Source organism: Carassius carassius, chromosome 42 (assembly GCF_963082965.1).
Source record: "Carassius carassius chromosome 42, fCarCar2.1, whole genome shotgun sequence".
Lineage (NCBI taxonomy): Eukaryota > Metazoa > Chordata > Actinopteri > Cypriniformes > Cyprinidae > Carassius > Carassius carassius.
The window spans coordinates 22,374,053-22,387,049 of record NC_081796.1 but is presented as its reverse complement, the minus strand read 5'-3'; the positions used below and the strand labels follow the sequence as shown (position 1 = coordinate 22,387,049).

The window sequence follows — 12,997 nt, the reverse complement described above, 5'->3', positions numbered from 1 at the left end:
GCACCTCAGTATTGTAGTACATTGTAAAACAGTATGCAATATTAACTTATTGAGTGTAAATTTGAATTTCAATTCAAATAAATAAATGGATGCAACACTATTGGGACAATAAAGCCCTCCATACCCCTATCATAACCCTACCCTATACTTTATTTTCAACTTTTTTATTATAGTCTTCATTTTCATTGAAACTAAATGCTTTTCTGATATTATTATTATTTGAAACACGTCACACATTTTACCATATGCACCATTAGAACTGATGACTGCTGGTTGTCTTTTGTAAAAAACAAAAACAAAATCAATCGTTCTCTCCTCGTGAACACCCTCACATGCACCCCAACACTCCCAGAACGCACCGAGAGAGAGAGAGAGAGAGAGAGATCTGAACATCTTAAGAGCAGCTGTTGAATGCAGTGTCAGATAATTAAAAATGTTCTCTATATAAATGCAGTCACATGGGGTCTGTGTCTGAGCTGAAGGTTTGAGTGTCTCATCTGATTACAATAATGCAGCCAAAAAGTGCCATTAGTATTATATAATATACACTCATCATGACAAATACATGGTGTTTCAGCAAGAAAGTTTGCAATGAGAGGTGGCGGAATAACAAATGAGCTTGTGACAATGAGCCTAAGTCATATTTAATATCTGTCTGCCAGTTTACAAGACATTCAAGTGGGCAAATTGAGTGTAAGTGCAGCACTTCCACAGGAGCACCATAGACAAAACAAATGAGGACCATTTCCATGTGACAACAAACACGAGATCTTCTCATAGAAAATTAGAGAACTTTAATTAAACACATTCATCGGATATATTCTGAGCAACATGTTGTTTATGTTTAGTTCTGAATTCAGGAAAGGCCATTCAAATTCACATCATGGGAGATTAGTTTAAGCATAAATGCTAGTTGTCATAATTATCTTCTTGAAGGAATGTGTTTAAAGTGTTCTTTTTAAGTTTTCTCAGATGTACGGGGGTAACTATTTTATTAATTGTATTTTATGTTAATAATAATTTTTATGTTAATTGATATTTCTCTCTCTCTCTCTCTCTCTCTCTCTCTCTCTCTCTGTGTGTGTGTCTGTGTGTGTATGTGTGTGTGTTTACTATACATAACTGGTACATAACTGTTTACTATTTAAATTTTACTAAAAAAACTGAGTAAGGCTCCAATGTGACAAATTACCCTATATTGTGAGACAACATGCCCCTCTATTGGAGTGTGCTAAAAATTAACTGTATTTTTTTAGAAGTCAATAACGTTGAAATGATCAATAAAATGATACATATAATATATGATAATCTAAATAATAAGCTAAAAAATATTTTAAAATATATATATAAAAATACACGTCCTCCTAATTAGCTTCCTTCACTTTTAAAAGGAGCCAGTAGAGGTCGTTGTTTCTAAACTTCTGAGTGAAAGTGATATAAAATGTGTTTTTCTTTTCTTTCCGTAGCAGCTGTTCGCGTAGTGATATTCCATTCTGAAAAATACAGCATTTATTACAGTTTTAGTTTAAAAAGTAGTTTAAATGATCAATGTGTTCTTTTCCGACTACTAACGTTTTGAGACTTGATTCTTAAAACTTTTGATAGGGTGTAGTTTGGTATCTGATGGCATTTCTGTATGTTGTGAGTGGAGTCGTTCTCACTGCTGTAGTATTAATAACACTGTTCATTTTACGATTATTGGGTATTTTACGACATGCATCGGCATATAAACCAGGACAGAAGATGATTGATTTATACTGAAAATATATGTTCACCATTAAAGGAATAATGCACCCCAAAATTACAATTCTTTCCTCATTCCAAACACACATGATTTTCTTTCTTCTGTGATCATAAATGTGTTAAATTCTCTTACTTTGACCAGCAGATGGCAGCAGATCCTTTGTTTTATTTTATTTTTTATTATTATTATTTTTCTTTTGTGTGTGTGTGTGTGTGTGTGTGTGTGTGTGTGTGTGTGTGTGTGTGTGTGCATTGCACTGTGGATTTGAAATGATGGATATTACCTCAATCATTATATGTTTTCCTCTATTTTTTAATCACAGTTCACTATTCAGCAGATTCCTCACAGTGGTGTAGTGCGTCAGTCGTGGAGTTCCTCTGTTTTGAGTTCCTTCAGTGCTCTGATGTCGTCCGTCCCGCTGGTCTTTAGGCTTCAGCCGGATATGGAGGCTTTTCTCTCCTCTCATTCATTCCCCCATCATGATTATGAAATTAATTTCCTCTGTTCTGCAGGCGGTTTTGTAACGCTCCTCCAGAAATAGCATATTTATGAAACTAAGGGCCTAATGGCAGCCTAGCACTATTTTGAGTACAAAGAGCAATTTATTGAAATTTAAATATACAGTATGCAAACATACTTGGAATGTGATGAATATTAGTTTGCATTATCGAATTCGAAAATGTGAAGTAGTCAAGTCATCAAACATTTATTTTTCTAGCCCTTTAATACAGTGTGCAGTACAGAACAATAAAGACAGCAGTGTTATCATTTAGCTCAATTATTTAGTTTCAGTTTCAGTTAAGTTCAATAACTATGTCAATATTGCAAATAATGAAACAAGTTCAAGTTATTTATAGGCAGCTCTACAACTGTGTCATTGTTCAGCTCAAGTAATGTATTCGATTGTGTTATTAATGTATATTGTTAATCATACTTTAATGTGTCTCTAAAGTAAATCTCTGTAACAATGTGTGCTTCAGATTAACATTTTAGCGTCTTCTGCCCGGTCCACAACCTTGAGAGTTTAAACATCCTGTGCACTGTTTTGGAAAACATAGCTTTTTATAAATATCTCCACCCTCTATTATTTATAGTTCAGATCATCTGTAAAATCTAGTCCAAATTCTGTAGTTTTCCTAAAGGTTTGGCCAGAGAAGTACAATTTTTAAGTCAATTGATGCTGTTTTGGAGATAAAACATCACATACACACTCAGAGAACAATTTAAAATATTGTATCAATATATTCTATGGCACCTTAAGAGGTTTTTTATGGTCTTTGAGGCTGCATTTATTTGATTAAAAATACAGAAAAAAGAGTAGAATTGTGAAAATAATATTGCAGTTTCAAGTAACTATTTTTTATTTTAATATGCTTTAAAATATAATTTATTCCTATGATGGCAAAGCTGAATTTTTATAAGCCATTACTCCAGTCTTCAGTGTCACATGATCCTTCGGAAATCATTCTAATATGCAGATTTATTAGCAATGTTAGAAAATAGAAATCTTTTGTAATACACTGCCATTCAAAAGTTTGGGGATTTTTATTTCTATTTTTGAAAGAAATTAATGCTTTTATTCAGTGTTAAGGTGATAAAAAAGTGACAGTACAGATTTATATTGTAAGAAAAGATTAATATTTTGAATATATATATATATATATATATATATATATATATTACTTTTTATTCATCAAAGAATCCCAAAAAAGGTGTTGCAGGTTCTAAATAATAAGCTACAAAATCTGTTTCCAACATTAATAATGAATTGGCATATTTGAAGGATCATGTGACACTGAAGACTGGAGGAATGATGCTGAAAATTCAACTTTTATCACAGAAATCAATTGAATTTTAAAGTATATTAAAATAGAACACTCTTATTTTAAATTATATTTATAATATTTAATAATATTAATGCTTTTTTCTGTATTTTTGATCAGATAAATTCAAAAGTAATAAAAATCGTAATGATCAGCAGTGTAAAGTTGCACTAAATGAAAATGAAACATGTTGCCTTGGCCACTAGTTGAAATAAAATACATTAAAAAAAAAATTGAGTCAAAAAATAGAACTGAAAATATCTTCTTTTGAAAGTTATACAGGTTTATTACAACTTGAGGTTGGGTAAATGATTTTTTTGTGTGAACTCTCCCTGCTTTACACAAAAGCAGTAGTTGTTGTCACACAGCAGCATGGGAATGTTTAAGCAGGTGATAAAGATGTATTTTTCCTTCAGCAGATGATAAGACTATCGCATTACTGCTGGAAGACTGTCTGCTGTATAAGCAAACACTAATCCTGCTGTTTCTCTGCTTGTCTTCAGCAAGAAACAAAGAGAGAGAGAGAATCGCTGGGAAAACTATCAAAGACAGATAAAGAAGTAAGGTACGGGGTTGATTTAGGAAAAGAGAGAGGGATGGGCAGCATTTAAGCCCTTTTTCAGGAATGATCTGCCGTTCAGGGCCTCTTTCTCTCTCTCCTCCTCCTGTGGTTGTGTAATGAAGGGTTGTGAGCAGAGCAGCCGAGGGGTCTTGTTCTCAGGATGTGGCGAGACCTGACTGGCTCCTTGGCCCAGCTGCTTGACTACTCTCACATGTCCCTGTGGGGGCGGAGCCAAGCAGCATCAGGTTTCTGCGTTACCGGGGGAACCGGCTGAGAGGAGGCGGAGCATGACTAAGCAGCCGGCGCTGCAGTGCTTGAGCAGCAGAGCTCATAGGTCAGAACAAACCAGTCTAATCTCTGACGGATGAGAGACCATGCTAGTGTTCTGTTAATCTCTATAATTAGCGTTTACCTCTGTCCTCATGCTGACGTCACTTCCCACTTTTCCAGTCAGCTGAATTCATTTAATGAGCCTTTTTTCTTTTTTTGACTTATATCTGTTTTACGCTATAGTTTCATGTTAAACGAGTTTCGTTAAACTTAGATTTTGCCTTAAATTCAAGTAATAAAGTGGAAATAATTAAGAAAATTATTTATTTAAATTAATTATATAATCATGTATGTACTGCTTTATTATAAAATCTTTATAGACTGAATGTATTTTTGTGTGTGCTTGTGTATATATATATATATATATATATATATATATATTAGCTTTTATCTTTATATTTTTAGTTTTCATTTAAATTTTTGTAATTTTTAAAATTTTACTCTGTATCATTTTTATGAGTCTTTTTATATCTTTATTTAACTTTCATTTATTTTTATTTCATATATATATATATATATATATATATTGTGAGATTCACCTGCATATATTTGTTACAATATTTAATACATGTTTAAATTATAATTTTTTTTTTTTTTGTTCATTTGGAATGTGATATTGCAATATAAGTACCAGGTGGCCTTTGATCCGCCGTTGCACTGCGACAGCAGGATTTCCTTTTTAGTCCAGCAGACAATGTCTAAGATCTTCTTTAGGGGGTCCGGCACCCCTATTGTGTCTGCGCGGTGAGGGATCGTCCTTCAGCATGACTCAAATGTCAGCTCTTTGTTTTAAACAAACTTGAGCATGTCAGTGTAGGGCTGGGGCCTGTGTGTCCAAATACCAGAGCGCAGATGGGGGAAATGGGGGGGTCAGGTCTGAAATCCAGAGGTGAAGAGGGGGTGGATTCAGTCCTCTTTTAGCCATAAAAGGAAATAAGTGCGTCACGGGTCCTCATGAGCTCCAGATGTGTCAGCACAAGCCAAGTGTCTTGGCCTGATTCTGCATGCCTTGAGGAGCAGTCAATAATACCACTGTTCAGTAATTACATCTCATGTTATACGTCAGTCTAGACCAAAGTGCGCACAGTTGAAGATTATTTTAATAATATGTTTAAAATCAGCAATAAAACTGATAACACAAATATGTTATATTTAGCTTCTTTGCCTTAAATTATGCATATTTCTTTTTATTTGAGCATATTAAATAAATTTAATTCATACAGCTACTATATTGAGAGTGCCACGATTTCTGTCGTTAATTTTCTTTGTCTTTGTCAAGATCATCTTTCAATAATTAAATTCCAATCAGCAAGGAAAAAGATGCTGTGGATTTTATATATTTTGCATGTTTGGCTTAAATCACACAGACACACACACAATATATATATTTTTAGGTTACAGTAAAAATGTTCTAAAGTAAACAAACAGGTTGTGCCTCTATCAGAAACATTATTGGCTGTTATAGTGTAGATATAGTATAAATAAAAATTATATATATATATATATATATATATATATATATATATATATATATATATATATATATATATGTATGGTGCAATTTTCCATATAGATTTTTTTACAGGTGTTTTACCTGTATTTTGAATTTTTGCACGTTAATGGAAATGTCCTTAAAAATAATGGATAACATGGCAGAAAATTAACAGTATATCTTCCCATTTCCCAGTGTATATTGCGATTTACAGTTTCTCACATTTCTTTTCTGTATCGCTGCCTCCTCCCTCTTAGACTCACATTGACAAGTTAACACTTGAACTGATACTAAATTAGTTTTGAGACATCTTGATAAAACTATTCTGCACAGAAATTCACCTTACGCAATCAGATTGTGGGGGAAATGCATTCAGTTTCGTGAGTGAGTCTAGCTGTGACTCAAATCCAAAATGCGAAAGAATACGGGAAAACAATTTGAAGAATCTGTGCTACATAGCTTTTGTGTGTGTGGAGGAGGAGGTTGTTACGATTTACAATAACAAATAATGGGGTCTGCCTTTGTGTGCTGGACGTCCCTTCACATTCCACAGAGACTCCTCACTGATCCTGAGTTTTCTTTTTCGACTACATCTCCATATGTTTCATCTTAGCCTTATTTGGAAGCAAACGAAGCTATGTGTTTTATTTATCTAATGTTCATCCATGATAGTTAGTGATGGATAGATCATAAAACAAGATCTGCATGTTAGAAAATGTTAGGATCTGCATGTAGAGAAATAGTGTTCATAAACAAGCAATCCTAATCACAAATCTGATGTCAAACCATGATAACGTGCAAAATGTAATATAAGCAATAATATACAAAAGGGCATGCTATAAACAACACAATACAGTTTATCAAAATAACAACTTCATTCTATAAATAATATAAAGTAAATAAACAAATGAAATGGAAATTTAACACGTGCAAGCATATATGCATGTATTTATTTATTATTTTATCATAATCTAAAATGTGTTATATACAGTATGTAATTTATATTTAACATACAGTATTTTTAAATATATATAATTTAATTTTGCATTATTTTATATAGCTTACTCAAAATATATAATGTAATACACATTTATAATATAAATTATATTTCAATGTTTTATATAATTTTTAGAATAATACATAATAAATAAATGTTTTGTGTGCATGTGTGTGTGTAATACATATGTGTAATTAATGTATATTTGTAATTAATATATATATATATATATATATCAAATTTACCTCAGTGCATAATCCTAGTCACAAACTCAAACTATATATATACAAATGTAAATAAAAAGTTGAAAACATAAGATGATGCCATTCTTGCAGTAAAAAGCACAGGCTGGCAAAATAAAACTAAATTGGGTGTTTATGTTGTGTTGCTACTTATACACTGTATAGCCAACCTTTTACTCTGTTAATGTTTAACAAAACTCAGAATGAACTTGTCTGTCATTTATAGCCATGACACCTGCAGTCTGGTCTGTGCTGACTCATCTGAAGCCTGAGAAGGGAAGTCATTTAGTCTGGAAACAGTTTAATCTCATCTGGAGCTGCTCTGTATAATGTGAGGTAATAAAGTTGGCTCACAGAATAGAGATCATTAGTAGTTTCGATGACCTCATTAGTGATTACACCTCAGCACCTGTACACGTCCTCACCTGTGGGTGCAGCTGTGACACGAACATGTCTCACAGTGATGTCATCACAGGCACAATGACTCTATAAGGCCTTTGATTTATTAAAATATTTCAGCATTAGTGTATAATCCCCACTGTCTTTAAATAAGCAGCAGTTTAACATGCACTGGCCATCAACAGATATTGATGAGATATTCACTTTGCTTGAGCACCATGTTTATGTGTGCAGTGGAAAGTTTTGGACAAACAGTTCTGTTAATTATAACAGTTAATTATATTTTATTTCTTTTATATTGTATTATTTATTTCATTAATACTAAAATGTATCAATATTAGACCTTGATCTTTGGAAAGATTCTATAGAAGAAAATATATGAATATGTAATATGTTTGTATGTGATGCAAAAGAAAACGAGAGGAAAAATTACAAGATTAGAATAGTTCATCCAAAAAGTATAACAAATGTTACACCTTGAAAGATGCTTTATTTATTTATTTTCAAAATGTATTGATATATTTTAGACCTTAGGTTATATTTTATAGACCTAAAAAATCTCACAAAACGTGTAATTTATTTAAGTTATGTACTTAACCAATTTCTTTAGCTTAGTAAAGACACTGTATAAAAAAGTTATTGTTATGAAAAAGAAGTTTCAGTATGCCATATGAAAATGATTACAAAACCTTGTCTGTTAGCTTCTTTCCTATTTTCTACAGTCGTGGCCAAAAGTTTTGAGAATTACATAAATATTGGAAATTGGAAAAGTTGCTGCTTAATTTTTTATAATAGCAATTTGCATATACTCCAGAATGTTATGAAGAGTGATCAGATGAATTGCATAGTTCTTCTTTGCCATGAAAATTAACTTAATCCCAAAAAAACCTTTCCACTGCATTTCATTGCTGTAATTAAAGGACCTGCTGAGATCATTTCAGTAATCGTCTTGTTAACTCAGGTGAGAATGTTGACGAGCACAAGGCTGGAGATCATTATGTCAGGCTGATTGGGTTAGAACGGCAGACTTGACATGTTAAAAGGAGAGTGATGCTTGAAATCATTGTTCTTCCATTGTTAACCATGGTGACCTGCAAAGAAACGCGTGCAGCCATCATTGCGTTGCATAAAAATGGCTTCACAGGCAAGAATATTGTGGCTACTAAGATTGCACCTAAATCAACAATTTATAGGATCATCAAGAATTTCAAGGAAAGAGGTTCAATTCTTGTAAAGAAGGCTTCAGGGCGTCCAAGAAAGTCCAGCAAGCGCCAGGATCGTCTCCTAAAGAGGATTCAGCTGCGGGCTCGGAGTGCCACCAGTGCAGAGCTTGCTCAGGAATGGCAGCAGGCAGGTGTGAGCGCATCTGCACGCACAGTGAGGCCAAGACTTTTGGAAGATGGCCTGGTGTCAAGAAGGGCAGCAAAGAAGCCACTTCTCTTCAAAAAAACATCAGGACAGATTGATCTTCTGCAGAAAGTATAGTGAATGGACTCCTGAGGACTGGGGCAAAGTCATATTCTCTGATGAAGCCCCTTTCCGATTGTTTGGGGCATCTGGAAAAAGGCTTGTCCGGAGAAGAAAAGGTGAGCGCTACCATCAGTCCTGTGTCATGCCAACAATAAAGCATCCTGACACCATTCATGTGTGGGGTTGCTTCTCATCCAAGGGAGTGGGCTCACTCACAATTCTGCCCAAAAACACAGCCATGAATAAAGAATGGTACCAAAACACCCTCCAACAGCAACTTCTTCCAACAATCCAACAACAGTTTGGTGAAGAACAATGCATTTTCCAGCACGATGGAGCACCGTGCCATAAGGCAAAAGTGATAACTAAGTGGCTCGGGGACCAGAATGTTGAAATTTTGGGTTCATGGCCTGGAAACTCCCCAGATCTTAATCCCATTGAGAACTTGTGGTCAATCCTCAAGAGGCGGGTGGACAAACAAAAACCCACTAATTCTGACAAACTCCAAGAAGTGATTATGAAAGAATGGGTTGCTATCAGTCAGGATTTGGCCCAAAAGTTGATTGAGGGCATGCCCAGTCGAATTGCAGAGGTCCTGAAAAAGAAGGGCGAACACTGCAAATACTGACTCTTTGCATAAATGTCATGTAATTGTCGATAAAAGCCTTTGAAACGTATGAAGTGCTTGTAATTATATTTCAGTACATCACAGAAACAACTGAAACTCTCTTTTAATGAAGACAAGCTTGGTGGAACAGTATTTAGCTGATGTGTTTTAGTTTTTATGATTGCTAATGCCAAGTGTTTGAGAAAATGCAGAAGAGGCTAAAAAAGAGAGCGCCTCATATCCAGTTTTCACTATCTTTATCAAAAAGAGGTTTGAGAAAAACAAGCGGTTTTCTTTGATGCACATTCAGAACCCCGCTGATCCGAAAATTGTGTTTTTCGAATGCTTGATTTATGTCGTGTTGAAGTTTCACACAATGGCCATTTAAATTTGCACCACTCTGATGACAGACTCAAATAGTGCTCTGACAGCTTGGCCTGTGCCCATAGCAAACGCTCGCCAATCTCTGTACACAATCTAGCAGCCTTCAGAGCTGAAGTCAGCGTCTCTCTGTTGGGTGACAGTGATGTCATTCCCCGAAGTGAACTCACAGGTGCGTGTGAAATGTAAATACAGGCCGAGACAGATCGCCCACCTGGTGCTCTATCCCTGCCCATCCTCATCGCTTATCTGCCTCCAGGTGCAGGATGGGAAATGGGGTGTCTTAAACTGTTTGGAAACTGGCAATAATCTAAATCCGAGCACCGGTGGGCCTTGAAGCAGACAGAAATTAACTGAAGCATATGTGAGTGGAAACGTCCGTAACCTCTGATGTTCTCAAGTTAGTCGTTGTCCTCGGTTCCTGCCACATATCGGTTTCAGCTCTGAGCAGACAGAGGCTGGATTTTTCCAATGTTAATAAGTCTGAGCAGTCGGGGTAAGATGATTTCTCCAGACCCCATGGCTCGTCTCCACCGAAGTCTGACCACCTTCCTGTGCCGCTCACTGTCTCCAGTTTTGAACCAGAAAGCTCATATTTCTCCAACTCAGAGGACTCTGTACTTTATGCTGGCTTCTTTCTGCTGGTGTGTCTTAGTAATATATATATATATTATATATTATATTATATATATATATATATATATATATATATATATATATACAAGAAATGTTCACTGTTAGTTGTTCATTAATTGAATATTTAAATATAAAGTGATGTTTTTGCTTATATTTTTAAGCAAGTGTGTGTTTGTGTTTCAGTTGCTGTGTAATGGTCCAGGGACGTGTGTCCCACTGTGTGCCACTGGGCTGCTCCTGGGCGTCCTGGGACTAAAAAGAGTCTTGATCATCTATGTGGAAAGCATCTGTCGTGTGGAGACACTGTCTCTATCCGGGAAGATCCTCTACTACTTTTCTGACTGCTTGTTTGTGCAGTGGGCATCACTGAAAGACAAATACCCGAAGGCCATCTACTTAGGGAGACTGGTGTGAAGAGAAATCCCTTTCTGTAGACTTTTCATGTCTTTATGATTTCATATTCACATTCGATTCATTCCTATGCAGTTACTGACGTGCTAAGTACACAGCTATGACAACTATCTCAGAGTTTTGTTTTTTTAAGCCAGACGGTCATGATAGGCTGATGAAATGTCCTGTTCTACACACCTGCTCTATCTTTTACGCCTCTGAAAGTCAACAAAATTAAAGTGAGCAAAGTTTATACACACGCACCACTGCATGCTAAACAATATTTGTCTTTTGATCACAGGTTTGTCCATTTCAAGGTTATATTATCAGTCAGTTAAATGGAAGACTTTTTTTAATTTAGATTTTGACACCTCATTCTTACGTGTGAATGCATTTTTCCTCAGCATTCCTATGAAATATTTTCCATTTGAGTGCTACTTCATTGTCTTTCTGTGCTGGTATGTGGTTCAAGTACTCTAATACCTGTAGCATGAGGTAGAACTTAACCTGATGGATTCTTTTGTCTCCCAGAGCAAATTCATATTGGTAACTTTACTTTTCAGCATAAAGTTCATCCACTTTCTGAACAGCTGCAAGTGGATGATCCCATCAGACATGTCTGGAAGGTATGTGATGTCATGTGTAATTTGGTTATCATGAGCATAGATTGCAACAGTCTTGCAATAATCTACAAGAAATCCAAACCACTCCAGTCCATCAGTTATCGTCTTTTGAAGTGAAAAGGTGACCATTTATGGAACTTAAAGTCTTTATTAAACTCTAGTGAAGAAAAATGAATAGAATATTTTTTAAGTAGAACTGATTAGGCACTGGTTAGGTGGTTTTTTGGGAGGGGACGAGGTAAAGACCAAACACTAACAGCAAGTGTGATTCCGCATGAGAACCCGTAAAGACTAAATGAGTGTAAATCTAGAAAGAATCCATATTGAGTCTGAAATAATCATAAAAACTGTTAAATATTAAACTTGCTTACTGACCTCAGTTATATCTCCAGTCATAAATTCTCTAGAGTCTTATCTGGAAACAATTCATTGTTTAATCTCTCACTGGCTGATACCTTCATCAATATAGTCAATATATTTCCTAGTCGACCTGGCAGAATACATTCAATTTCATTCTTATATTTAATGTTGCATTTGATTTTTAGCCGACAAAGGGCCTAAAGGCCTCTGATCAAAAAGGTCATGTTGTCAGATAAATCACGAAGTGAAGCTCAAAACATTCTGGCATTTTCTTTGTATCTATGTTATTAGAAACAAAATCAACCTTAGAGAAAAAGTCTTAATGGAGTAGTTTCCTTGTTCACGCTGCACAGGTTGAGTGACAGCAAGAGATACTGATCTCCTCAGACAAACCACCTCCATGATAGTTGTTTTTTTCCTCATTTTGTTTTCACTTCAACCTTTCAGACAAAAATAACCCTGACATCAGAGCCCCACCCTGCACATCACACTCAAAGCATCAACTGGTCATTTAAAGCTACTTGACAATACAGAACATGAAACACAAACTGGATCCGTACACTTAGCCTGTGTTGTGTGTTTTATGATAGACATTGTTGATTGATTGATTTCTACTGATAAATTGTGGTTACTGGCATTTTACCATACCATAGTTACTATCATCATAAAGGTGTTGTCTTATTTGTTTTTTTATTCTGTATTATGCAGTCTTTATGCACTTTTGGTTAGCTTCTGTTTCTTTATTTTTTATTATTATTGCTCAATATGCTACATAAAGTGACTTGCCACCATGGTTAATGTTAGTTTGGGCCATTAGTAACACTAGCAATTATTGGCTAATTATATAATTTTAGCAGACCATTAGTGTATAGTAATGTATATATATATATACATACATACATATATATATATATAATTTAATTATTAATTTAATCTCTCTC

The 12,997-nt window shown here is 34.9% G+C and overlaps 1 protein-coding gene across 1 annotated transcript; it reads left to right on the top strand.

Annotated features, from left to right (window-relative positions):
• The first annotated feature begins 458 nt into the window (after positions 1 to 458).
• LOC132123933 (UDP-N-acetylglucosamine transferase subunit ALG14 homolog) lies at positions 459 to 11,139 on the top strand. Its single transcript, XM_059534612.1, has 3 exons — positions 459 to 482; positions 2,067 to 2,192; positions 10,867 to 11,139. Exons 1-3 carry the CDS (start codon positions 459 to 461, stop codon positions 11,095 to 11,097), a joined length of 381 nt encoding a protein of 126 aa, XP_059390595.1. The 3' UTR covers positions 11,098 to 11,139.
• Positions 11,140 to 12,997: the final 1,858 nt, after the last annotated feature.

Excerpts from the sequence above, each read along its gene's own strand:
- LOC132123933 (XM_059534612.1), top strand. The coding sequence starts at position 459 with ATGGGGTCTGTGTCTGAGCTGAAG. Across the intron at positions 483-2,066 it reads GGTCTGTGTCTGAGCTGAAG|TTCACTATTCAGCAGATTCC; the intron begins GTTTGAGTGTCT and ends TTTTAATCACAG. Across the intron at positions 2,193-10,866 it reads GGCTTCAGCCGGATATGGAG|TTGCTGTGTAATGGTCCAGG; the intron begins GCTTTTCTCTCC and ends TTTGTGTTTCAG.